The 24,890-nt window shown below is 40.9% G+C and overlaps 3 protein-coding genes and 1 pseudogene across 4 annotated transcripts; 2 read left to right on the top strand and 2 right to left on the bottom strand.

Moving 5' to 3' along the window:
- Nucleotides 1-409: 409 nt before the first annotated feature.
- Nucleotides 410-11,106, bottom strand: LOC114357150 (glutamate dehydrogenase 1, mitochondrial). Of its 2 annotated transcripts, XM_028310648.1 has the most exons (12): nucleotides 10,936-11,106; nucleotides 10,554-10,881; nucleotides 10,238-10,361; nucleotides 10,055-10,162; nucleotides 9,876-9,968; nucleotides 9,719-9,805; nucleotides 8,713-8,879; nucleotides 6,300-6,437; nucleotides 4,578-4,739; nucleotides 3,752-3,956; nucleotides 2,691-2,833; nucleotides 410-870 (listed from the first exon to the last, which is right to left on the bottom strand). In XM_028310648.1, the coding sequence occupies exons 2-12, from the start codon at nucleotides 10,812-10,814 to the stop codon at nucleotides 754-756; spliced, it is 1,605 nt and encodes a 534-aa protein (XP_028166449.1). In that variant the 5' UTR covers nucleotides 10,815-10,881; nucleotides 10,936-11,106; the 3' UTR covers nucleotides 410-753. The 2 variants fall into 2 exon arrangements, with proteins under 2 accessions (XP_028166449.1, XP_028166448.1); XM_028310647.1 differs by lacking the exons at nucleotides 10,554-10,881; nucleotides 10,936-11,106 and having other exon boundaries at nucleotides 412-870; nucleotides 10,238-10,397.
- Nucleotides 7,395-8,234, top strand: LOC114357152 (uncharacterized; annotated as a pseudogene).
- A 383-nt stretch (nucleotides 11,107-11,489) lies between the features above and the next one.
- alpha-PheRS (phenylalanine--tRNA ligase alpha subunit) lies at nucleotides 11,490-17,899 on the bottom strand. Its single transcript, XM_028310663.1, has 6 exons — nucleotides 17,531-17,899; nucleotides 16,929-17,283; nucleotides 16,351-16,628; nucleotides 14,946-15,086; nucleotides 13,786-13,993; nucleotides 11,490-11,740 (listed from the first exon to the last, which is right to left on the bottom strand). Exons 1-6 carry the CDS (start codon nucleotides 17,801-17,803, stop codon nucleotides 11,520-11,522), a joined length of 1,476 nt encoding a protein of 491 aa, XP_028166464.1. The 5' UTR covers nucleotides 17,804-17,899; the 3' UTR covers nucleotides 11,490-11,519.
- A 101-nt stretch (nucleotides 17,900-18,000) lies between these two features.
- On the top strand, nucleotides 18,001-23,149 carry LOC114357156 (lipid droplet localized protein). The gene is made up of 3 exons (XM_028310655.1): nucleotides 18,001-18,272; nucleotides 18,808-18,973; nucleotides 22,796-23,149. Exons 2-3 carry the CDS (start codon nucleotides 18,808-18,810, stop codon nucleotides 23,002-23,004), a joined length of 375 nt encoding a protein of 124 aa, XP_028166456.1. The 5' UTR covers nucleotides 18,001-18,272; the 3' UTR covers nucleotides 23,005-23,149.
- Nucleotides 23,150-24,890: the final 1,741 nt, after the last annotated feature.

Genomic DNA, 24,890 nt, shown 5'->3' with positions numbered 1-24,890 from the left:
GTTAAAACTCAAAAAAGTATATTTTTCTATTTTCTAAAAGAAACACGTTTTAAAAATTTACTACATTTACGTTTATTACAAAGTAAAATAAGAATAATAACAACTTGTAAATACTTAAATATAACTTTCAGTCGTTTCGGTAAATCTGATAGAATTAATTAAACCGAAAGTTTGCAAGCGTCATTTTAGGTTTATTCGTACCACCATCTCTATCTTGTAGGATATAAAAATGAAGCGTATATTTTTGGAGCAATACAATTCAAATTAGTTTACGAATGCAGAAGTCATCGGCTTGTCAAGCTAATTTAAACTCTAAGACCTAGAACAGACGGTGAAACGCAACTGCAACTGCTAGTTACTTTTGAGTTGCATCTAAGTTTCTGCCATAGCGTCCGTTGAGAGACCACACATGACGCGACCAGTTTGAAACTTTCAGTTTCATTCATCAGTGTGCTTACCATGAGTTTACGTTAGGTGTGCTCGCTAGCGAAAAATCTATGAAGATTATATTTCTTGAAAGTAGCCGCTAGGGGCGCTGCACAATATGTCATACATTTAATGTCATATTTTTAGTTTACGCAGTCGCTAGCGAGCACATCTAACGTAAACTCATGGTAAGTGTACAGAATCATCAGAAAGTTGCAGTTTCGTTGCAGCTGCGTTTCACCGTCTGTTCTGGGCCTTATGCTCAAAAAATTTTCAACGTCTCAATCAAATGGCCAAGGGAATACCGGTGGTATAGTGACGTGAGCGTTATAGCGCTAGCCCCATGTCGTCATACGTCATGAATATCTTCTCGATGGCGTTGACGTAGGCCGCCGTTCGCACGTCCAAGCCCAGGTTATGCTGTTTTGCCACCCGCATCACGTTCTGTAAACAATTGACCATAATCAGCCGGAGTAATTTAACTAAATGTATCATAGATTTGATGAAAACAACGGGTATACGTCGCCTTCGCCATATCAGTACGGTCCCGGGCAAATATGCCCACCGAGTCAACTATTATAATAATCGTTTGGCTCTAAAAAGCCAATAACGTTCAAAATATCTCGTCGATTGTGTCATAAAGGGTTAAAATGTATAAGGTCCCTCACCCACAAGGCGACTTTTTGTAGCGATGCAGTAGCGATTCTGTAGTGTAACGCGTTAGTAGCACACTGGCATCACTTCTGTAACGCTCTGCAAATGCGACTAAGATAAGATAAATAAATATTTTTAAATAAATTTATTTTAAATAAATATCCTTGGACATTTTACACTACGCTTCTAGTCCCAAACTAAGCAAAGCTTGTACTATGGGTACTAGACAACGGATATAAACATACTTAAATACTTTTTTTTTTTGTAAATACATACATATTATACATAGTAACACCCAGACCCGTCACAGAAATTAAAATTCATAATTTAAATTTCTGCCCGGCCGGGAATCGAACCCGGGACCTCTCGGCAATTTTAAGAACTACTTTAATAAGAAAAACTTTATTTGACACAAAAAGAAAATAAAAAAAAGAACAAAGGGACTTAAGACTATACCTACTACTCGCATATTTTTGTGCCAAAAAAGGCTCCCGCTCAGCATTAATCGAGCTATACGAACATGCACGCGTGCCCCGACCACAAAATATAACAGTACCTCTAGTAGGAAAAACTTTCGAGTTCGTTTCGTTGCGTATTCAAAGTGTCATCGAAAAATTTTGTATGAAAAATTAAACAGCGCCCCCTATATTATAGCCGCCCTAGGGGGCGCTGTTTAATTTTTCATACAAAATTTTTCGATGACACTTTGAATACGCAACGAAACGAACTCGAAAGTTTTTCCTACTAGAGGTACAGAAGGTAAACTCATGTATGTACCTCGCTTTGCATACCTCTCTCGCTCGCACGCTCGGCCGTGCGCCAGGGTTGTCTTGTCATGTGTTGCGTTTATTTCGTTATGATAGAAAAATGTTACTCTTAATACTATGGAAGAAAGACAATAACAGATATCCACGTATACTTATGCAGTTATATTTAGTACGTTATTATAGTAATAGTTTNTTTAAAATGCCAAATTATAGATATTTTGTTAAGAAATCGGACACACGTCTGCCTTTGACGGCGTCGAACGACTGTTTTTTTTAGTTTACAAACAAATACACGAGAAGGAAGTAGTATTTAGTTGAGTGGTTGACACTATTATCCAATAATTCCTAAAACCTCTCTAAAACAATTCGATATTCCTAATAATTGAGTTGGCTTTCAATTTGTCAACGTTAAACGAACTATTGAAATACAAATAAATACCTTACTTACCTCCCGGAATCAACTGTTAGTTTCAAACACGAAAATTTAGTTTTTAATGTTGAGTGTAAGCAACCGTCTACTTAACAAATGTTATAATACCCCTTTTTTGTTGTTCACTAATTTTCGCACAAACAAAATAATTTTACGAACGCGTGAGCAGCGTCACTCAAGCGAACGCAGTCGCGCTCGCATTCGTGCGAGACAGTCTTGATAACGCGTACGTGAGCGGTGTCTATGTGTGCGTGGCTCGAGTGCGCTTAGTATGGAGTTTACCTTCTGTTATATTTTGTGCCCCGACGTTGGTTTTCGCTACTAACGCGCGTTAGTAGCTGTGTTGTCGCTTGTTTACGAAACGCGCGACAGCATCACTACAAAAAGTCACCGTGGGCCTAAATAGTCCGTACATCGCAGGCGTTGGTCATGGAGTACTCGAGGCCGGAGTTGACGATGTGCTTCTCGCTGGCGCCCTCGATCATGGTCTGGAACAGCGGCGACGGCTGGATCTTGGCGTTCACGTTGGCTGCCTTCAGCGACTCCTCCACTGACTCTGAATACAATAGAAAACTGTTTTGTAAGAAAGGAATACAAGCAGGCAAGACATAAATACATAGCTACGATAGCCGAACGGTGAAGGAGTCGGACTGACCGACTCTAGATCCGAGGAACGCGGGTTCGGATCCCACCGCTGCTCGACTATTATGGTGAGCCCACTCGTAACACAAGCTTATTTAGCTTAACACGAGGGGCTAATGGGACTATTAGTAATTTGTGCAATACAAATTGCTAATATTCTTTTCCAACTGTTAAGTCCTATAAAAAAGATAGCCCTCATTGTTTATTGAACAAAAAGTGCCGTTAGCAAACTTATGCCAAATAACCTACTACCCGTCTCAAAATAAACGAAATGCCCGTTTCTACTGAGTATTTACCTAGCCCTTTACCTACGGGGCCCTTGGAAACCAAAGTCGCCTCTCAATACGGGGTATTTTAACCTATAAAATTGTTTGCTCCACTTTACATCAAGATATTTTAAAAAGTATGAGGCTTGCGGATTGAAATTTGGAATATTATATTTTGCAACTAATGTAGTTTCATAATTACAAGCGCATTTTACACTTAATTTGCAATTTTATTGTTTTATTGTCGCAAACCGTGATTTAGTATTGGCTTTGCTAAAATAACAATAGATGCCACCCGTATTGAGAAGTGACTTTTGACTTGGCAACTATAGGTGCCTCCCGTAGGTAAGAGGCTAGTAACGCCGAATTGGGGTCCTTCCAGAACTTAATGCTGAGTTTCCCGAAGCTGACATGGTTCAAATTCTTCAGGAACTCGAAGTAGGACACCGTGACGCCTCCCGCGTTAGCCAGCAAACTCGGAAGGACTGGGACATTACATTCCCGCAGGGTCTAGCAATAGAGCCTACCTCGAAATAAAGTAATGCGTGATTCCACTGAGTGCTCACCCAGTAACGCCGAATTGGAGTCCTTCCAGAACTTAATGCTGAGCTTTCCGAAGCTGACGTGGTTCAAATTCTTCAGGAACTCGAAGTAGGACACCGTGACGCCTCCCGCGTTGGCCAGCAAATCTGGGAGGACCAGGATCTTACGCTCTCTGAGGATCTTGTCGGCGGCAGGGGTCGTAGGGCCGTTTGCACCTTCGCCTATTATCTGGGGGTGGGAGGTGCCAATAAAGCTGTTTATCATAAGCCATCATGCATGATGTTATCATATGTATATTGGCAGTGCCAATGATTCATATATGCTCGTATGCCTCCTGTCACATAAAAAAAATATATATATTGTACCGCAGTAGCGCAGTCAATACTGCGCTTAGCAAGCTGACGTGGCAATGCACAGGGCGCATAGTACGCGGAACTGCCGACCGATGGGGCAGCAAGGTTCAGGATGGAGGCCACGAACCGTAAAACCCAGCGTGTGACGTCCGTCCACCTACAAGGTGGACCGACGACCTCATTAAGGTAGCAGGAATTTAACCCTTTAACTGGTATACATAGATAAAAATATTTTTAATTGGTTTTAAACCTTATGTCATCTCAATAAAGTTAAAAATATGGTGACAACAATTCAGCCACTATAGGTAAAGTGGTTAAGGCGCTAGATACAGGCCGCTACCAACCGGGCGATGTAGAAATCATTGGTGGAGGCCTTATGTTCAGCAGTGGACGTCCTGTAGCTGAAATGGTGATGATGATGAAATTAATTCCTCAAAAGTCTGCATAATTCCTTTGGGACCGGGATTTAGATCCAGGTGGGTCAGCGTATACCAACCTTGCAGTTGACCTTGGCGGCGTTTTCGTGCGTGAGCGCCTTCTCCATGGCGGCCATGATGAGGATGTCACAGGGCTCGAACATGAGCTCGGGGCCCGTGTCCTTGGCGCCCTCGAAGCCTTTGGCGCTGCCTCTGTTCTTCGCTTTGTACAGTTGAAGCGCCTGCGCAAAGAACATTTTGTTGGGTTGAACGTTACATCAAATCTTTATTTCTTTGATCGTGTATAGGTTGGTACAGTTCCGTAAGCTGATGTATATGTCAACGTGAAATTGTGAACTCTGTCAGTTTATAATATAACGCGTTAGATTGTAAACTAACAGTGGGTTAGGTTAGGTTAGGGTAGATTATAATTTAACTACGTCAGATTATAATCTGACGGAATTCATAATTTTACGGTGACATATATATTTTAGCAACATCAACTGGACAGCTCCAAAAAGTGCAAGGACTCCTCTCGTTTCTACCATTGCACCTCCTCTTTATTCAAGGTCTGCTCGAATGCAAAAATGAACACTAATCGGATGAAGTTAAATCTTATGCTTGTCTTAGCAAACGACACTTGACATAGTCTTTAGTCTAATTTCTGATGGGGCAGCAAAGTTCAGGAGTGAAGGCGGCATACCGGAAAGCGCAGCGTGAGACGTCCACCCACAAGGTCGACGGCCTGAAAAAGGTAGCAAGAAGGCGCTGGATGCAGGCCGCTACCAACCGGTCAATATGGAAATAATTGGGGGATGCATTGTTCAGCAGTGGACGTTTTTAGTCTAATTTCATGGCTATAAACCTGTATATGGTAAAGGTGGGTCTATACTACCGAGCTGAGCCCAAGCCGCTCTACTCGCGGTGTCAAGTGTGGATGTATAATTTGTCGGCCGTTTGGTGTAGTGGTTCGAAACGGACTACTATTCCGGAGGTAGCGGGTTCGATTCCCGCACAGTACAAACATTTGTGTGCATGAACATATTTGTTTGTATTGGACTAGGTGTTTTCTATGTATAACTAGCTGACCCGGCGAACTTTGTTCCGCCTTAATGGCAATAAATAAGCAGACTTTTTTTAAATTTCGAACGGGATAAAAAGTATCCTATGTCCTTCTCCTGGCTCTAAACTACCTCCCTGACAATTTTCAGCTAAATCGGTTCAGCCGTTCTTGAGTTATAAGCGAAGTAACTAACACGACTTTCTTTTATATATATAGATAAGTATGTATTTACAAAAAAAAAGTATTTAAGTATGTTGTTTATATCCGTTATCTAGTACCCATAGTACAAGCTTTGCTTAGTTTGGGACTAGAAGCGCAGTGTAAAATGTCCAAGGATATTTATTTATTTATAATGAGCCTACAAGATCACTTAGCGCGATGCAAATCTCTTTATGATCGTCAAATAACCGACAATAGGGGAAGCACAGTCGAACACTATCCTAATATATTTCAAAGTCTGTAAACCCTTGAAAAAGAGGCTGACAATGTGGCTGAGTTTCTTGCTCTGCTTCTTCTCAGCACTGGCCCATTTATTGTCCTGAAGCAATGGTAGGGTTAATACTGGGACGTACAAAAGTGCTTTTCAAAAACCTACTTGCATAAATAAATGAGTTTTTATAAACGCTCTAAGCGCGTTCGTTTGAGGCTCGTAAGTCGGTCCACACTCCATGAATTTTGGTTCGCTCGTACTCCGCTCGTCTAGCGTAGACCCACCTTAAAATATTTATAGTATTCTCACCTTGGGGTCGATTCCGTCCGGATTGTGGAGGTTGCAGTCGAACTCCAGCACGCCGATGATCTTGACGCCCTTCCCGTGAAGGTAGATGGCCGCGTAGCTGCCCACGTTGCCGAAGCCCTGGATGATCGCCGTCTTGTTCTGGAAACGACCATTTAAATGCGTTTATTGACTGGTTACGTCCGGTATTATTGGTGTTTGTAGAGTAAAAATAAGATTGAGATTGAACCGGAAGAGTTCGATGCCTATACCGTTGAGCTATTGACTACAACTGTAGGAGATCCGTAGGAATATACAGTAACCGGTGCATATTAGCAAAACTCAAGTGGTAATGGGCGGGGCATTAGAGCAGAAAAGTTTTCGAGTGGCAACCACGGACTAGAAAACATAGTAGGCGGGCCTCCCACTCGGTGGACTGACGATCTGGTGAAGGTGCGGAAAGCACCTGAATGCGGGCAGGGCAAGGCCGGCCTTGCTGGGAATCCTTGGGAGGCCATTGTCGAGCAAATGTCTGAAAAAATTGTCTACACATTGAGTTGAGTACTATTCAACTTGCAAAGTTAGTGTTAGTTGTACCAGGCCTGTTCATCTCCGCGAGTTTACATCGAAAACAAAACACGCACGATTGCCCCCTACAAGAGTACTATTCGACAAGGCCTCACATACGAGCGAACATTGACTCACGCACGCGTATTCTTGTGTATGATGGAAAAAAATAAAGAAAATGGTGTACTAAATACTGTGTAGTATTTAACTGCCTAAATATTGTATTAGATTTTATTTTATTGTATTTTTACTATTTTGCACCGCCTACTTAAATTCTCTGTTTTGTTTAATTTTCTGGTTAGCTGGAAGAGAATGCCACATGGCATTAAGCTTGCCTGTTGTACCACTGTATTTTTATGTGTGCAATAAAGATTTTAAATAAATAAATAAATAAATAATAATAAAAACACAGAATGTACTTTTTTAAGTTGCCTCAAGACACTGAGAGGTAAATAAGTAGTTAATATTATTCATTTTAATTCATGCTAAATCATGTATTTCCTCCGCCATTTTCTGCAGATTGGCACCTCACGTCACATCATTTTACCGAAGTCAGCCCTATTGGGAACGTGCACGACATTAGCGCCATCTGCCAACGAAACTTTAAGGGGCATATGTCAAAAAATAAATAACAACAGCTTTCTTATTTTTATTGATTAGAGTAAATAAAATATACTATAGAAGACAATAAATGCACATGGTACGTTGAATGGAATTTGATAAAAACTGTTTATGGAGAAAATGGACGTCATTATAAAAACTGGTTTTGAGTGTGTAAAACACACAATAAGTTTCCAACCCCAAACTCAGCTAAAAGGAAAAAAATTGGTGCTAGCAGAGCATGTGAGGAATGTAGAAGAGCTGAGAACTAATGGCAATAGTTATTTATTGAGCCACCATCATTCGTCAAACATCGGTGACCTCGACACCCTATAAAACAAGTTTAAACGTAAGTCATCTCCTAACCTAAAAATATGACTAAAGATTTAGAGAAAGTTATAAAATTAATATTCATTGCATTTATTACAGATCGATCATGCTAGGGTTGTCACAGGAGTAAAATGCAGCTGCGTTTATAACCAGAGCAGCAAGTGCAAACATGTTGCTGCTTTAATATGTTACATTAACAACAAAGTTAGTAATTTAAAAACGAGCATCGAACAACAATGGGGAGAACCCATTATTCGTCGATTTGTAGCTTGTAAATATTCCAAAGGAAGCTATTTTCAAGATATGTTTGGATCAGTATCTAAGACTGACTGTTGTGAACCACAATCTATATTACATCAAATATCTCCAATTTATGCTAACTTCTTATGTTTGGATGTGTTGCAGTAATGATACTGATAAGAAAGTGTTAATTTAATATTATAATGATAATAATATAAGTGCAGAACTTTATAAAATAAAAAACAGTTATGTTTTTCAAAAGTTGATTTTTATTTACCTTTTACAACAGTATTACTCTTGGAAAAGATTGGAGGCTGTAAATTAACTAAAACACAACATACATGTACAATATCATCAATACAATTGAATAAATTAACACAATCACAATAAAATCAAAACAACATTGACAATGACAAGACAAGTTTGTTTGCTTCCCTTGCCCATAATGTTACACATTTGTGCCGCGACGAGCGCAGCGATCGTTTTCTTTACCCCTTTCACCCACTTCGCACGTTCCCAATAGCTTCGGCGCAGTACCGATCACTGACGTTTGTCAACAAAACTTCTGACAAACTTGCTTGACTCTTGAGACAAGCTAAATTACACCATATTGTTAATGACATTGAGCATACATTTTTTTAAATACCTTCGAGAAGTAAAACTTCTGTACGTAGTACTTATTATTATTCTGTGGTTGTACCTCGAAGCCAGGCTGGACGTCGATGAGCTTCATCCAGTCGGCGTTGTGTATGAAGTGGTGCACGGTCATGAAGACGCCGCGGCCCGTAGCCTCCACGCGGCCGTGGATGCCGCCGCCGTTGATCGGCTTGCCCGTCACGCATGCTGCCGCGTTTATGTCGTGGAAACCTGAATACAAAGGCTTAAGTTCATCAATTAGTTCAGTAAAGGGCTTTGGTGACGTTTCGATCGAGCACTGCAACTCAATACTCAATTCTTTATTGAAAGGAAAAAAGAAAGAAAAATAGTTTATTTGGTTCAAACAAACTTTTTACACAATTTAAATACCAAAATGGCTCCTACTCAGCTTGTATCATGTTCCATTCAGAACAATGAATGCTGGTATTCTGTACATGCATTTCACAGTGTTGATATAAGGTCTTAGGCGATTATCACACTGCGCCGCGCTCCGCCGCGGTCCGCGTGATTTCATATAAAAAATCCCGCGCGCAGACGCGTTGTCAGTGTGTTGTGCCGCGCGTGTTTTCTATAAAAACTGAGGTACTTGCATATCATTAAATCTGTCGTCCCGCGTACCGCGGAGCGCGGCGCAGTGTGATAATCGCCTTAAATATAATTGGATCACCATGAAACCTGTCAGGTACATAGTGTCTTAACTTCTTCAAGCAATTAATGGAGATCGAAGTGCTTTGCTTAAGGTTTGTTTTAATTCCAATGCTAGTAAGATCTATTAGAATCTCGTGAGGTTTCGCAGGTGATTAGCCGTTGATGGGTGAAGGGTAGATCAAATTATGGGCGTACCCAGCGGGAAGGAGCAGAGAAAAAAATGGCTTTTGTTCAGATGTGAAGTAATAAAGCTATAAGAGCAATGTGAATATTAGATCATGTGTTGATGGGCCGGTTTCTATCCAGTCCGGCGCCGGATAGACGCCGGTTCGTGAACACACGCACGCCCGGCGCCGAACCGGATAGAAATCGGCTCGTCAACACACGCCTTTCTACGTTACCTATGGTCTTGATGTACGTGTCGACGATCCAGGACATCTCTCTGCCCGAAGTGTTCACATCAGGCGCCGGGACGTCGATTCCAGCTCCTGTGTCAATTAAATACATTTTTATATCTAATCGTTACTACCATGTGAAGATAGTGTGGAAAAATCTTACCAATGTAATTTTTCTTAGCCAGCTCTAACGTGTAACGCCTGGTTATTCTCTGCAGTTCCGCGGCGGTGTACTTTTTCGGGTTTATTGCAACACCTGCGTACACAAACCATTTGATTTTAGTTAACCCGGAATTGAGCTTGAAACTTAAAGATGAACAATAAATTATCTAGTGATTCTACCTCCTTTAGCTCCACCAAATGGTACATTGGAGCAGGCGCATTTATAAGTCATGAGCGCAGCCAGTGCTTTTACTTCTTCGAGGTTCACTTCGTCTGAAAATCTGATTCCTGTGGAACATTTGAATAGGTATGCTATTTTATTCTATTCGAAATAGCTATACATGAAGGTATGTAAATACCTACCTCCTTTGCATGGCAACCGGTGGACGCTATGCTGCGAGCGGTAGCCGTGTATAATTTCATACTGGCCATTCTTTCTCTGCAGCGGGAACTCAAACTGCAGTGAGCTGTTGCAGGAACCCATTACCTGAAAAATACAAAACCGTACTTCTGGCAAAAATAGAGGTAATAATCCATTTTGGGTTCATATAATTTTGTTATCAGGTAAGTAAGGTACATATTATTATGTAAGTTCACAATTATAAGCTTTATGCTGCTACATGAGACAACCCAAGGCGGTGTTAAACAGCTATCTCCCATTGTCAAAAAGTTGGCTTACCTTCAATATACCAGCCACTCGATTCAGCCTCTTCTTATCCGACATATGCTGGTATTTTTTTAAATATTCGATCAACGAGGGCTCCACGACTTGCACGGCGTTGTGGTAATAATACTCCACCATCCGGTAGAAGCTCGGGTTCGGGTCGGTGGCGATTGTTTTCAGGTGCTCCGGTATCTCGTAACATCGCAAACTGATCCTAATCGGACCGAAGGCTAATGATAACACCTTCCTAGCACACTTACGCACTGGCAAAGCCATATTTTGAAAACAATATATCAATAATCGAATATTAATTCAGTATTTTGGTAAGCGATTACAAAAATAAATAAGCTTAAGCTTTTAAGCTTCCTCGTTGTGGATAAAAAATAAAATAAATAAAATAATAATTGACGTTTTAAGATTGTCAGATTTAGTTTTTGATTTAGTTTCTAATGAGATGTCACGCATTAAAATCGCGGCATTGAGACAATGCAGAAAAAATCATAGAGCCCATTGAATATTTATCAGGGAATTCCTTAAAAAAATCATCTTATTCCAATCGGTCTTTTCCACTTTGATCACTGGTGAAATCACCTAGGCATCCAGGTCCAGGTGATCAAAGTGGAATAGATCATCCAATTTTGTCTTGTCAAATGAGGGCTATCGTTTTAGCGCTCACCAGTTGGCGCCACTGTAGAGTAAGGTCCTGTCACTTGCTAGTAGCGAAGACAGTGGCGCCAGCTGGAGAGCGCTAAAGTGGTAGGAGGACTATCGCATTTGCACTCAAGATGGCGCCACTGTAGAGTAAGGTCCTGTCAATCGCCAGGGGTGCCAACTGTTAAGTATAAAAACGTTAGCCCTCATTACTACTCCTCAACCACGCAATATGTAAATTCAAAAACGCTCATGACACTGCACACACATTCTTCAACAGCAAATAAAATAAACAACAGATCTGATTAACGCTTTATTCAAATAAATAGCTTATTTATCTAGCCTGCAGATAGGGTTGGTTTGCACCATCTGGAGATCGACGCGCGGGCCCACCAGGTCTCTTATGTTGTTGAGCCCGTACTTGATCATGGTGGGGCGCTCCAGAGACAGCCCCCATGCTATGACACGTACGTCTTCGGGCAGCCCCATTGGTAGCAGCATCTCTGGACGGAACACGCCCGAGTTGCCGATCTCGATCCATTTGCCGAGACCTGCGGAAGGTTTTGGGGATCAGTTACTTCTGGGTACATTGTCTATCGATACTGCTGAGGGCTCTGGATAGGGTTCTCGAATGGCGACCACGGGCCGGAAGACTGCCCACTAAGTGGACCGACAAGCTGTGGTCGCGGAAGGTGCCTGGATGCGGGCAGCGTAAGACCGGTCGTTGTAGAAATCCTAGTGGCTAAGATAGTGGTGCCAACTGGTGTGCACTGAAGGTTGGAGGACTTGGAAGACTATAGCATTTGCACTTACCAGAATGACGCACAAAAACTATAGTCCTCATGAAGCGCTCAACTTCGGTAAAACGTAAGGATAGCGCTAATGCAACCGCATTAAAGCACGGCGTGAAAACCTACAGCTCTATTTTGTCCCCAGCCCACTGCCAATGGCGTAACTATAGCACCCAAGGCCCGTGGCAAATTCTGGGTTTTTTATTTCAGGGGGGACCGGGACCATCTCCCTGAAGCAGTGCGATTAGGGATTTGGGCCGGGGTCCTCTCGGGTCGGGGGCCCGCAACATTTTGCCAGCCCTGCCTCCCTATAATAGTTACGCCACTGCCCCCTGCCACTCAAGTTTGGCGATTCCGCGGGTTATATCGGTTGCTTTGGTTCTGCTACGAATCACCACATTTCATAATCGATCACATAGGGAAACTCCAAGTACACCTAACTCGATCCACTCACCCGTATTGTAAGCGAAGATCTCCATGTTCGGTTCAATAGACAAGCTTGAACTGTAGCTTGTGGAAGCCAAGGCGGCGGAAGAAGGCGGAATAGCTACAGACAAAGAACTTCAAAAACATCACTGACCTGTATGGTAAGCGAAGATTTCCATACTAGGCTCGGTATAAGGGTTATAAGCAGGCTTGAACTGCAGCCTGTGGAAGCCGAGGCGCCTGAAGAAGGCGTCGAGGGTGCCGATGAGGTCGGCCAGCTACAGACGAAAGATTTGTAAGGCAAGCGACACTCACCCGTATGGTAAGCGAATATCTCCATACTCGGCTCAGTACAGGGTTTGCCTGGGTTTGAAGTGCAGTTTGTGGAAGCCGAAACGACAGTAAATGACGGAATAGCTAAAGAATAAGATGTTTGAAACTCTTACCGGTATGATAAGCAAAGATTTCCATACTAGGCTCGGTGTAAGGGTTATAAGCAGGCTTGAACTGCAGCCTGTGGAAGCCGAGGCGCCTGAAGAAGGCGTCGAGGGTGCCGATGAGGTCGGCTAGCTACAGACGAAAGGTTTGTAAGACAAGCGACACTCACCCGTATGGTACGCGCGATCCCCATACTAGGCTCGGTATACGGATTGTAGGCGGGCTTGAACTGCAGCTTGTGGATACCAAGGCGGCGGAAGAAGGTGGAATAGCTACGACAAAGAACTTCAAAAACATCACTGACCTGTATGGTAAGCGAAGATCTCCATATAAGGGTTATAAGCAGGCTTGAACTGTAGCTTGTGGAAGCCGAGGCGTTTGAAGAAGGCGTCGAGGGTGCCGATGAGGTCGGCTAGCTACTGGAAAAGTCTGTATGGCTAGCGACACTCACCCGTATGATAAGCAAAGATCTCCATACTAGGCTCGGTATACGGTTGTAGGCGGGCTTGAACTGCAGCTTCTTGAAGCCAAGGCGGCGGAAGAAGGTGGAACAGCTACAGACAAAGAACTTCAAAAACATTCGAGCATGCCGATGAGGTCGGCCAGCTACTGACAGAGTAGTATGTAAAGCAAGCGACACTTACCCGTATGGTACGCAAAGATCTCAATGCTCAGTTCAGTGTAAAGGTTGTAAGCAGGCTTAAACTGCAGCTTGTGGAAGCCGAAGTGGTGGAAGAAGGCGGAAAAGCTCTGTAGCTATTTCACTATATTGTATCTGTACAAAGAACTTTTTAAACATCACTGACCTGTATGGTAAGCGAAGATCTCCATACTCGGCTCAGTATAAGATTTATATAGGCGGCCTTAAACTGCAGCTTCTTCAAACCGAAGCGACAGTAAATGACGGAATTGCTAAAGAATAAGAAGTTTGAAATTCTCACCCGTATGGTAAGCAAAGATCTCCATACTAGGCTCCGTATAAGGGTTATAAGCAGGCTTGAACTGCAGCCTGTGGAAGCCGAGGCGTTTGAAGAAGGCGTCGAGCGTGCCGATAAGGTCGGCCAGCGACAGCCCGCGCGCCGCCACCACGCCCTCCACCTGGTGGAACTCGGCCAAGTGCGTCGCGTCCAGGGTCTCGTTGCGGAACACCTGGAATATACATTGACGATATCATGGTGGAGGTAAAAATTCTGGTTAACACACTAAATGCCAACTACGCAATACATCACTGGAGTTTTGGGATAACGCTGTTTAGGTTTGTTGTCGACACGATAAGTAGAAGAAAACATCACTAGTGGCTACGTAATATGTGTTGAAGTTTGATAGATGATTCTACATTATTTCATTACAAGTTTTTTTTTAAACTGCATTCTTCAATTGGTCAAATGTGGCAAAAAAACATATCATACTATCAAAGAAAATGGAGTAAATGAAAGGAGACGCGGCCTAGCATCGTGTCTCCATGACATAGGATCGAGTCATCGGCACGTGGTACACCTTTGAAAAGCAAAAAATAATTATAATGTTTGCATCACATTTGGATGTGAAGGTTGTGTTCTAGTGTTCAATGTCCGAGGGCGCCCGCGAGAGTTTTAGAAAAGCCCCCTTAGGGTTTCTTTCTTGTAAGAAAATGGACGATTTCTTAGAAAAATCTTCGCTTCTGAATCTATACTAATATTACAAAGCTGAAGAGTTTGTTTGTTTGTTTACTCGAACGCGCTAATCTCAGGAACTACCCATTTATCGAGGAAGGCTATAGCCTAGGCTATATAATATACCATCACGCTACGAGTAATAGATGCAGAGCAAAAATGAAAAATGTGCGAAAACGGGTTTTCACGCGTACGAAGTCGCGGGCACAGCTAGTAACATTATAAAGCTGAAGAGTTTGTTTTTTTACTTGAACGCGCTAATCTCAGGAACTACCAGTCCGATTTGAAAAATTCTTTCAGTGTTAGATAGCCCATTTATCGAGGAAGGCTATAGGCTATATACCATCACGCTATGAGTAATAGCTGCAGAGCAAAAATGAAAAATGTGCGAAAACGGGTTTTCACGCGTACGAAGTCGCGGGCACAGCTAGTCTTCTGATTTATGTTACCTTATCGATGCTGAAGTACTTCTGCGGCGTGAACTGCTTCTGCTGCGCGAGTTGGTACAGCATACGCGCGCTGACCGCGGTCGTGTGCGTGCGGAGAAGGTTCTTCTGCGCCTCTTCCAGCTTCCAGTCGTACCGGTAGCCCTGCGAACCGTTACGTCATAAGAGATCAGTGGGTCTAAAGCCTGGTCCGTGAGCACGTAGAATCCCGTCCAATGACCCCAAGCTACCCATCCCTATCGCTCGCGCGTAATTATGTTGCTGTCGCGCTCGCACACTCACTGCGGGCGCCCGTCGCACAGTCGCGACAGCAACACAGATAGGGATGGGTAGCTTGGGGTCATTGGACGGGATTCTACGTGCTCACGGACCAGGTTTTAGACAAAGTTGAAATTATAATCGCAAACCAGTCGAAAAGTGGTCGAAAAGCCCCTTTTTTGTATGGAGTTTTGACGGATTCGATTTTCGATTCGATCAAAAAGTGCGTTTTGTCTAGGGGGGCAGGGGGCGTAGTGTGAATAGAATAGAATAGAATAGAATACCTTTATTCAGCATTAACATTTATATGCATACATGTAAAGAGGTTAAATTACTGAGCCATGCTGAAAAGGCGCCCGCTCAGCGAAAATCGTGTCATGACACAAGTCGTCAAGTCACGAAGCTGGTTTTCAGCGGGTACCAACATGGGGGTTACCATAGAGAAAAGTAATACATGTTAAACCATTCTATAGATGACCCACGCTGAACTGTCCCACCAAACTCAAGTGTGAGTTTACTTCAAACGCTTTCGATTTCGACTGCGAATAAAAGGTACATTATGTATGATTGCACAGCCCCCTAGCGGAAACTTTCCAGAACTAAAATCTTCATAGACTTTTTCACGACATCGAATACATTTGAAATAAACTCATACTAAGCCCCTTGTACAATGAGCGACACCGTACTTGGCATCATTGGCGACGTAAGTTGGCGACCCATTTGCTTGTCTATGAGCAGCGTCAATTAATAGTAAACATACTCGACATTTGTAAGATCCTGATATGGCGCCAACGAGTTCAAGTGCATCATATGACTTACATTTACAAAAATCATAAGAAGACTCAGTTTAAATGTTATTTGGCATAGGAAAAATAAAACTGGTAAAAGTATGTTATAATAGGCGATTATCACACTGCGCCGCGCTCCGCCGCGGTCCGCGTGATTTCATATAAAAAATCCCGCGCGCGGACGCGTTGTTAGTGTGTTGTGCCGCGCGTGTTTTCTATACAAACTGAGGTACTTGCATACAATGATTAAATCTGTCGTCCCGCGTACCGCGGCGCAGTGTGATAATCGCCATAAACATCTTTCTAAAACTAATAATTGTTGTCAACAAAAAAAATATTCTGTATTGCTAAAATAGTAGTACCTGTGATCCATATCCTCCCTTGCTGTGGACCTGTTTAACCCTTTCTAAATAGTCCATGGGGAACTTCGTAGTGACCGCAGGGTTCGATATGAAGAAGGTGTCATGAGCGTCTCTCGCAGGATGCTGCTGCGGTTGGAACAGAGCGTCGAAGTTCCAGAAAGAACTCTCCACATACATGTTGGTTGGCATCTCAGTGAAACCCATTTCGAGGAATATCTCACGGAACTCTGACCGCACTTTGAGTAGGGGGTGCAAGTGCCCACATTCTGGGGGCTGACCTGAAATAGTTTAGATTTTGTAGTTAGTAAGAGTAATAAAATAGATTTAGCTTAGACCCAGTATATTTATTTGCACTTTATTATTCATACATAGTAATCAAATATTGTATGGATAAATAATAAAAAGGTAATGTATTAACATAAAACTTTAAAAGTTATATTCATAATCATTAACACAATGGAAGTGAAGGTACATATTTACCAATATTACATTATCTTATGATTATGAATTATTTAACTTATCATTGCTATTTATAAAATACATAGGTAACTATTGTATGTTATAAGATTTTTACATACCTAAAGCATCAAAATTATATGGTTTGAAATCCAAATTCTTCCACGACCCTGTCAACAGCATTTCACTAGTTAAATCAGTCTCCAGCTTCTTTATTGTGGTTGCGAACTGTGGTCCCTTGGATAGAAGGAAGCTTTTGATAGTTACTTCTTGTAGGAGTTTTCTCTTTTTGTAGTCATTCCTAATGTTATCGGCTAGATTGTCTATGCCTTTCTTTATTTCGTTCAGGTGATCCTGCACTGTGTCTGTGATGCTATCCACTTTCTTTTTTACAAGAGGTGCTCCCCCGGACTTATCTATTAATATCCATCCCGATGACATGGCTTTGCTGAAGCCTACTTTTGCATTAGGAACTGTCTGAAATCAATTAAGGTGATTNGAATCTAACAATTACAATTAGGAATTAAACATTTGAAGTTGTAAGCAAGCATGATTTGATCTGTTTAAATGCATTAAAGGACAAATTCAAATTATTTCAAAGTGTGTTTGGCCTACATAAGGCCCAAAAATGATTATGCGTAAACATTTCAAAGCCGAAATCTAAGGAATTATGATGTAAGTAATAGATAAAAGTAATGAGTGTAGTGGTTTTTAAAACACGTACTTTCATAAGTTCTGCTTGTGGTATCCCCGTATCCGGTACACTGCGGTAAAGAACAGCTTCATGGCTCCCTTTGTCGGCCACCAGCTGGCCCTCCTCGGTCAGCTCCCATCGGGTACTCTTCACCGCCTCCGAAGTCACCATCTCCAGCGCTTCGAGGCTTTTCACAGCACCCACTACTTTCTGATGGTCCTCATTGAACTCTAAAGCTAGTTTTAAAGTGTCCACCCTCTCATTTTTGTCTAGCACAAGCAAAATTCTTTCGTTCAGTTCCATTTTTGTGGCAAATTTATTTTAGTTTCGTCTTCGTTTTAGGTTATAAAAGTGGTGACATTGACACAACAGACGACTGATGACAACACGACTTGACTTTTGACAATGACAGATGGCAGCAGGCTAAATCCGAGGCTTGTAAAAAAAATCGAACAAGTTCAAAAATATTTATTTTTAAACTTTATAATGCAACGTGTCGTAATCACTTAATTACACACCCAATAACAACAAATTAAAATAATTACGCTGTTTAATAAATAATGCCTTTTTATTGTTCACTCTAAACCATTATTTAACATGGCAAGTAACCACCTTGCCCTCCCTTTGAAAAAAATTGGCGCTCAGTTTTAAATTAAAACTCAGTTTCTGTAGCAGCATGCACAATTTGCACGTGCGTGAGTGTAAATGTTAAATTGCGAAAGTAGGTATTAGATAATTCGGAAAATTCCTTGTATCTACGTTGCACTGTAATGTAAGTAAATCAATCAATTTTATTGCCTTTATTTAACCCACTTGTTACGGAATTCATACAATACCACTGTTACATAAAACAGGATTAAAAATGCTCAGTTTACTTTTCTATCACTAAATTATACCTAGTTGTTCGGGCGGGATGAAAAAAATACGACATCAGGCACATTATTTTGTTTTTTAAAGTAATGTTAATTTCACAGATGTATGTAAACAGGCTATTTATTTATCAGTAAGTGAGACATTGATTGAGTATAATTATTTATTTATTGTTTTGTGTTGAGTACACTACCTAAATCATTTATTGTATAAGATAGTTTTGTGGGTATATTATACGGATACGGCTATTAGGTAGGTACCTACCTGTACCTACATAGTAAAATTTTCTGCTTATCCCAAAAGATTATACCTTAAGAATGCAGAGAATTTTACGTGACATTCATTCCACCTTTTGATAAAATTGTTTTGTCTATCCATTAAGATATGAAAATATATTATTTCTCTGGGTAAAATAAAAATATATTCATCTCTTCTAGATGCAGTTTGATATTGTAATATTTGGAGCCTCTGGCTTCACTGGTAAGAAGGTAGTGGAAGAGATTTCCCGTGGAAGAGCCAAGTATGCTGGGGTCACCTGGGCAGTGGCCGGCCGCTCGGAAGCCAAGTTGCAGAGCCTGTTAAGCGATATTTCTGCCAAGTATGGTATGGTATGGTGCAGTTTGTAAGTGCACCTGTAGACCGACTTGTTTTTGCTATTTTTCTTTCATGGAATAATCTCACTTTTCAAATAAGTTAGGTAAATTTATACAGACGGCGTCGACACGTGAGATCATTATTATTTGGTTGTTTAACCACAAAATTGGTCTAATTGGTCCTAGAGGTGAGGGTATCGATGTGCCGTTCCCGAGAACGCTCTCTTCACTGAGAATATTCTCGGGAGCGCTCCCGGGAGCGTTCTCCTAAGTGAGAAAGGTTGAGAATCATGTTTATCAAATGGAAATAAACAAACTTTCTTAAGTAAAATAGTTTTAAATTAAGTCGACAGATAAGTGTATATTAAACAATACACTGTATTTGCAGAGAAAGGCTATATTCTCAGTGTTCCCGAGAATATTCTCGGGAACTTTCTCGGAAATATTCTCGGCAACTGTTCCTTTATTTTATTTTATTTTTTTCGTCGTGAAATGTCGTTTTAATGATATGTAAGATGTCAGAAATTTCTTTTTACATGCAATTAAATAATATAACTGTAAATTTTTTCGTTTTTAACACGCTTTTATTAGGTCGTCGTGTATGTAACTAACTATGTAATGGAATCTTAGAATCTGATTACATGCATTTCTAAGTCTTGTATCATCATGAAACTTTATGCAGATTAGATGACAATACAATATTGTGGTACCAGCTGGTCTGATGATAGGACTGGAAGGTGGCCAAAGGAACTCCTAAACGAAACGGTGGAATCACATCGAGTTTGGGTTCATTGGATTTGTCTTTTCGATGTCTTTAAGTGCTAGATAATGTCCAGGGTCCTAATGATAGAGTCAGGAGGTGGCCATAGAAACTCCTAAACGAAACGGCGGAAACTCATCTAGTTTGGGTTCGTTGGATTTGTCTTTTCGAGCACTTTAATGCTAGATGATGTCCAGGGTCCTGATGATTCCTGTTAGTAATTAAAAGCGTGTTTTTAGTTTTTTAAACTATTCTTTACATTTGACATTAGGGCATATTTTCACAATCGTTTAGTAAGGGCCTGTTTCGCCACTTCTGGATAAGTTGTGGATAGCCTGTCTGACGGATCATTTGACACATGTTTATATAAAATACGTGCTAGCTAGATTGATCTTAGTCTGTACGAGATTAGAATGGTTCTCAAACAGCTGAAAAGCAACAAGGCACCGTAATCACGGCTGAGCTTCTGAAAGCAGGTGGAACGCCGGTACTAAAGGCTTTTCAGAAGCTGTTCGATTCCGTCATCCTCAAGGGAATTACGCCTACGGCATGGCAAAGAAGTATGGTGATACTCCTCGTCAAAAAAGGCGACAAAACCTTGTTGAAGAATTATAGACCCATTTCGCTTCTGAGCCATATCTATAAGCTGTTTTTGATAGTCATTACGAATTGTCACGCTAGCAGGCTTGACAACTTTCAGCCCCCCGAACAAGCCGGTTTCTGAAAAGGCTTTAGTAGGTACCATAGACCATAATAATATGCGCTACGGCAGATTATAAGGAAGATCAAGAAGTAAAATCAGCCACTTTGCGTTTGTGAACTATGAGAAAGCCTTCGATTCGATTGAGACATGGGCACTATGGGCAGTGCTGCAGTCTCTCCAACTGTGCCAAATTGACTATCGATACATAGAAGTGTTGAAAGGCTTGTACAAACACGCCATAGTAATAGTCCGTTTCAAGATCAGGACCCGAAACCTATCCAGTTGCAGCGAAGGATGAGACAGGGAGACGTCATCACCACCGCCCTAGAAGATGTTTTCAAGCTTCTGGGCTGGAGCGGATTTAGCAGGAAGATCTAGGCACAATGCTCGATGGCCTCAATAGAGTCTCTCAACAAGTGGGTCTCAAAATGACCATGGACAAGATTTAAAAATCATGTCTAAAATCCGTGTTGCACCCACCCACTCCTCTAAAAGTTGGAGACTCTACACTCGAAGTTGTTGACATCAATGTATACCTGGGACAAACAGTCCAGTTAAGTAGGTCCAACTTCGAAAAAAAAAGGTCAATCATCGAATCCAGCTCGGTTGGACAGCCTTCGGGAAGCTTCACGATATTTTCACGCGGCGCCGCCGTCGCGTCGCCGCTCCACTTTAAATCCGCTTTGAATCCGCTTGAAATCCGCCAGAGTGGCAAGGGCCTTAAAACTCAGAGGCACACTCATGTTCAAATACCGTAGCCGAGTCCTAAAGCCGCGGTACGCGTTCGCCATGAAAAGAGTGAGCAAGACAGCAATATTTCACTCACACGTTTCATGCCTTGTTTATAACGACTAGTCTTAACGCCCAGTTAATAAAACATCGAAGCATTACAAATAATACCACATATAAACAACAAAATTAAAATTAAAACTAAATGTATTCTGTCGAGAACACTGAGAATATTCCCGGGAGCGTTCTCAGTTCTCGAGAATATTCTCACTGGGAATATTGCCGGGAACGAGAACTTTCTCAGCGGCACATCTCTAGGTGAGGGGCAACATTTGCTTTTTTCAAGTCACATTTATGGTACCTGTTAATTGTTTATTTAAAAAAAACTAAATGTGTTTTTTAATTGGGCTTTCAAATAACATCAATATTGGTGGTCAGAAGAAAACCTTTATTGTCGCGGGAGGTGCGATTTCTTTGACGTCAAGTGTAGTTTCCATTGGAACCAAAGGTTAAATAAAATCAAAGGTCATTATTATCTTTTGTCAGTGTAATCTGGGGGCACGGCAGTGCCCCCACCAAGTCGAGCAAAAAAGCGGCACGGCCGTACCATCCTTTTCTCGAAGCAATTCAGGCCATTTTCGACCGCCTGTAACTTCGTTGTGGATAAAACTAGAAGGCTGAATTTTCATTAGCTATGCAGGCATTGTAAAGACACGGTATATTTAAAATTTCATTCAATTTGAACCAGTAGTTTAAGAATTATAACGGGTCAAAGTTACTTAATTTTGTCACTCACTGACTGACTCACTCACTCACTGACTCACTCACTGACTCACCGATCATCAAAACTCTAAGGCACTTCTAGCAGACCTAGAAGCTTCAAATTTGGAATATAAGTAGTGTTTGGTGTATGAATCAAGGAAAAACTAAAATATTTGGGGGCACGGTAGTGCAACCGCCAAGTCGAGTAAAATTTTTCAATTTCGGTCCAGTTTTCTAGATACATAACTGCTGTCTACAAAATACAAAAAGAAATGAGATCCCATCAAAAACAATACTTGTCAAAAAAACCAAGTCTCGCAACTCAGTTGTTCTACGGTAAAAAGTTGTGAGATCCATGTAATACCAAGTCCAGGCCAGGAAATCTTTAACGTTTTACATAAATATATTGACTTGGCCATCGCATGAAAACACGTGTAAATTAAATTATTTAGTGCGATGGCCAAGTCAATAATTTATGTAAAACGTTAAAGATTTCCTGGCCTGGACTTGGTATTACATGGATCTCACAATTTTTTACCGTAGAACAACTGAGTTGCGAGACTTGGTTTTTTTGACAAGTATTGTTTTTGATGGGTGAATATTTTCCATAACGCTTAGGCTGAGTTGCACGACCTAAATTTGACCGTAACTTTGACGATAACCGTTGTTTTTTGTAAGTATAGAGTTTGACTGATTTTTGACGTTTTTTTAAGTTAAAATAAGATGGTGCAACTCAGTAAATCACATAATAATGAGTTATAAAAACTTATGGAGGTATGGGTACGAGAAGAAAAGTTAGCTGTCCCTTTCTCAAGCTGATTATATTTTCAAGTCTTGACTTGGTTGGAAGGTTGACTGTTACAAACTTGTTTTTTCAGGCGTAGTCATATCCGGTATCAAAATTATAATTGCTGACGTCAGCGATCAGTCGTCGCTGACAAGCATGTGCAGACAGGCCAAGGTGTTGCTGAACTGCTGCGGGCCTTACCGCCTGTATGGTGAGCCGGTGGTGCGTGCAGCTATCGAAGCCAAGGCGCACTACGTCGACATCACTGGCGAGGAAGATGTGAGTTTTGATCGACTTTAACGGTGTGTTAGCATAGATTCCATAAAGCATCTCAATCAGTACCATAAACAAACAAACAAACATACCATCGAAACAAACCCGGATATGCCTACCTAGCATCTATATCTATACTAATATTATAAAGCTGAAGAGTTTGTTTGTTTGTTTGGTTGAACGCGCTAATCTCAGGAACTACTGGACCGATTTGAAAAATTCTTTTTGTGTTGGATAGCCCGTTAGTTCCTGAAGGCTTTAGGCTATTTATCATCACGCTAAGACCAATAGGAGCGGAGCACCAATCAAGAATATTTCAAATCAGTGAATTTTTTCCTTTGAGAGCTGACGCTGCGTAAACGGTTAAAGTTTCGCAAAAATCATGTATGACAGGTTGACAGGATTGTTCCCCTTTAAAAGTTCTTTAAAAAAGTCCGCGGTACGGTAGCATCATGAAGCTAAAGATAAAAATGGAGGCCAGACTTAGAATACCTACTTGAAGCACAACCTATGTATCACTATCTCGCTCTCTGTGGGCAGGCTCTCTCTTTCTAAGTAGGGTAACCTTTTATTTATTTTTCTCAGGACGACAAAGACTGATTTACGTTTAAACAGTGTGTCTTGATAAAGTGCACTTAATATGATTATGAAAAANGAATGTATGTTTATTGAAAATCTTTCAAAATATCCGTGACAAATGTTATCCGAGTTAAAAAAAAATAAAAGAAGCAACCTGCTTATTTGCGAGACGAGGAATCGAAACAGACTCGTCGTTCTGAAGTTCATATTACATGGTCACATTCTCTGTAACTTATGTAGAGTTTAATGTTTACCTACCATTTTCGAGTAGTGTACTAGTGGACCTGCCTGATAATGAATTGATATCACAATACTAATGATTTATGAGACTCAATTTAGCTGTTGTTACGTATATGCGAGACCTACAACACTGAAGACGAAAAACTAGAGGTGTGTAAATTGGAGAATACAACTATGTAAATTTAAAACAGGACTACCTGGTCTAATGACGAGGAGGCATGTGCCTGACAGACAGATTTTAGAGCATTTTGTTAATTAAGAGCAGCTTCTACGAGTGTCATACGGTGAAAACAATGTACTCAGTAGTAGTTTTGAGTAGATATATAAAATCCTCGCATGGATAGATGTTATTATACAGAAATAAAATTTAATCACATTTCAAGATACACTTAAAATATTGTATACGAAAATTTAAAATAAGTAATGTACTTATTTGGTGATTGAGTTAACATCAGAATGATACTCTAGGGATGGAGATAAAAGTAAAAGGTTAATAAATGGAAAGTTAAGAAAATGAAAAAAAAGTTGCCTATTGATAATGGATATAATACGAGTAGCAAAAGATACCTTAAGCAGGCTTTTGATGGAGGACAAAATTTTATTGAAAACCCGATCACTAGATTAAATGAAATATTAATAAAATAGAGCAATAATTGCAAACAGTAAAAGTTTACGTTTATCTTGGCAATTCTCGAACTGACTGTTCCAGTGTTAAAATAAGACATTATTTTAGTACATTACATGTATTTACTTGGTACTAAACTTCTTAATAATGATTCAAGTTCATTGGTGAAAGAGTTAGTAAGTATTTACTGAATTCTGCAACGATCGACCCAGTTCACAAGGGTTATAACGCATACTTATTTGATTCCCTCTTTTAAAATCTGAAGATAATGACATTATACCGAAAATCTAATGTAATGAAACCGTAACTGAATTTAATAGCATAAGATAATGAAAAGTTGAAGATGATAATGTTGATAATGTAATAATTAATTGGCCACATATGAAAAATTTGTCCATGGAAGTCGATACAAGTGTGGAACTGTGGACACAGATGTTTACGAACATTTCAAATGACCGACTCCAGGCTC

Source organism: Ostrinia furnacalis, unplaced genomic scaffold, assembly GCF_004193835.3.
Source record: "Ostrinia furnacalis isolate ACB-3 unplaced genomic scaffold, ASM419383v2 OfSCF3056, whole genome shotgun sequence".
NCBI lineage: Eukaryota > Metazoa > Arthropoda > Insecta > Lepidoptera > Crambidae > Ostrinia > Ostrinia furnacalis.
Note: the sequence above shows the minus strand (reverse complement) of the source record. Positions and strands in the feature narration are given on the sequence as shown.

Bases quoted from the DNA above. Each gene is read 5' to 3' on its own strand.
- alpha-PheRS (XM_028310663.1), bottom strand. From the start codon at position 17,803: ATGGAACTGAACGAAAGAATTTTGCTTGTGCTAGACAAAAATGAGAGG. The intron at 15,087-16,350 runs GTACTACTATTT...AACGGTTCGCAG, and splicing joins AGGGAGGATATGGATCACAG to GGCTACCGGTACGACTGGAA. The intron at 13,994-14,945 runs GTAACATAAATC...TGTATATTCCAG, and splicing joins AGTACTTCAGCATCGATAAG to GTGTTCCGCAACGAGACCCT.
- LOC114357150 (XM_028310648.1), bottom strand. From the start codon at position 10,814: ATGGCTTTGCCAGTGCGTAAGTGTGCTAGGAAGGTGTTATCATTAGCC. The intron at 6,438-8,712 runs GTACAACCACAG...GGTCGTTTCCAG, and splicing joins ACGTCCAGCCTGGCTTCGAG to AACAAGACGGCGATCATCCA. The intron at 4,740-6,299 runs GTGAGAATACTA...TTCTTTGCGCAG, and splicing joins CGGACGGAATCGACCCCAAG to GCGCTTCAACTGTACAAAGC.
- LOC114357156 (XM_028310655.1), top strand. From the start codon at position 18,808: ATGCAGTTTGATATTGTAATATTTGGAGCCTCTGGCTTCACTGGTAAG. The intron at 18,974-22,795 runs GTATGGTATGGT...TTGTTTTTTCAG, and splicing joins CGATATTTCTGCCAAGTATG to GCGTAGTCATATCCGGTATC.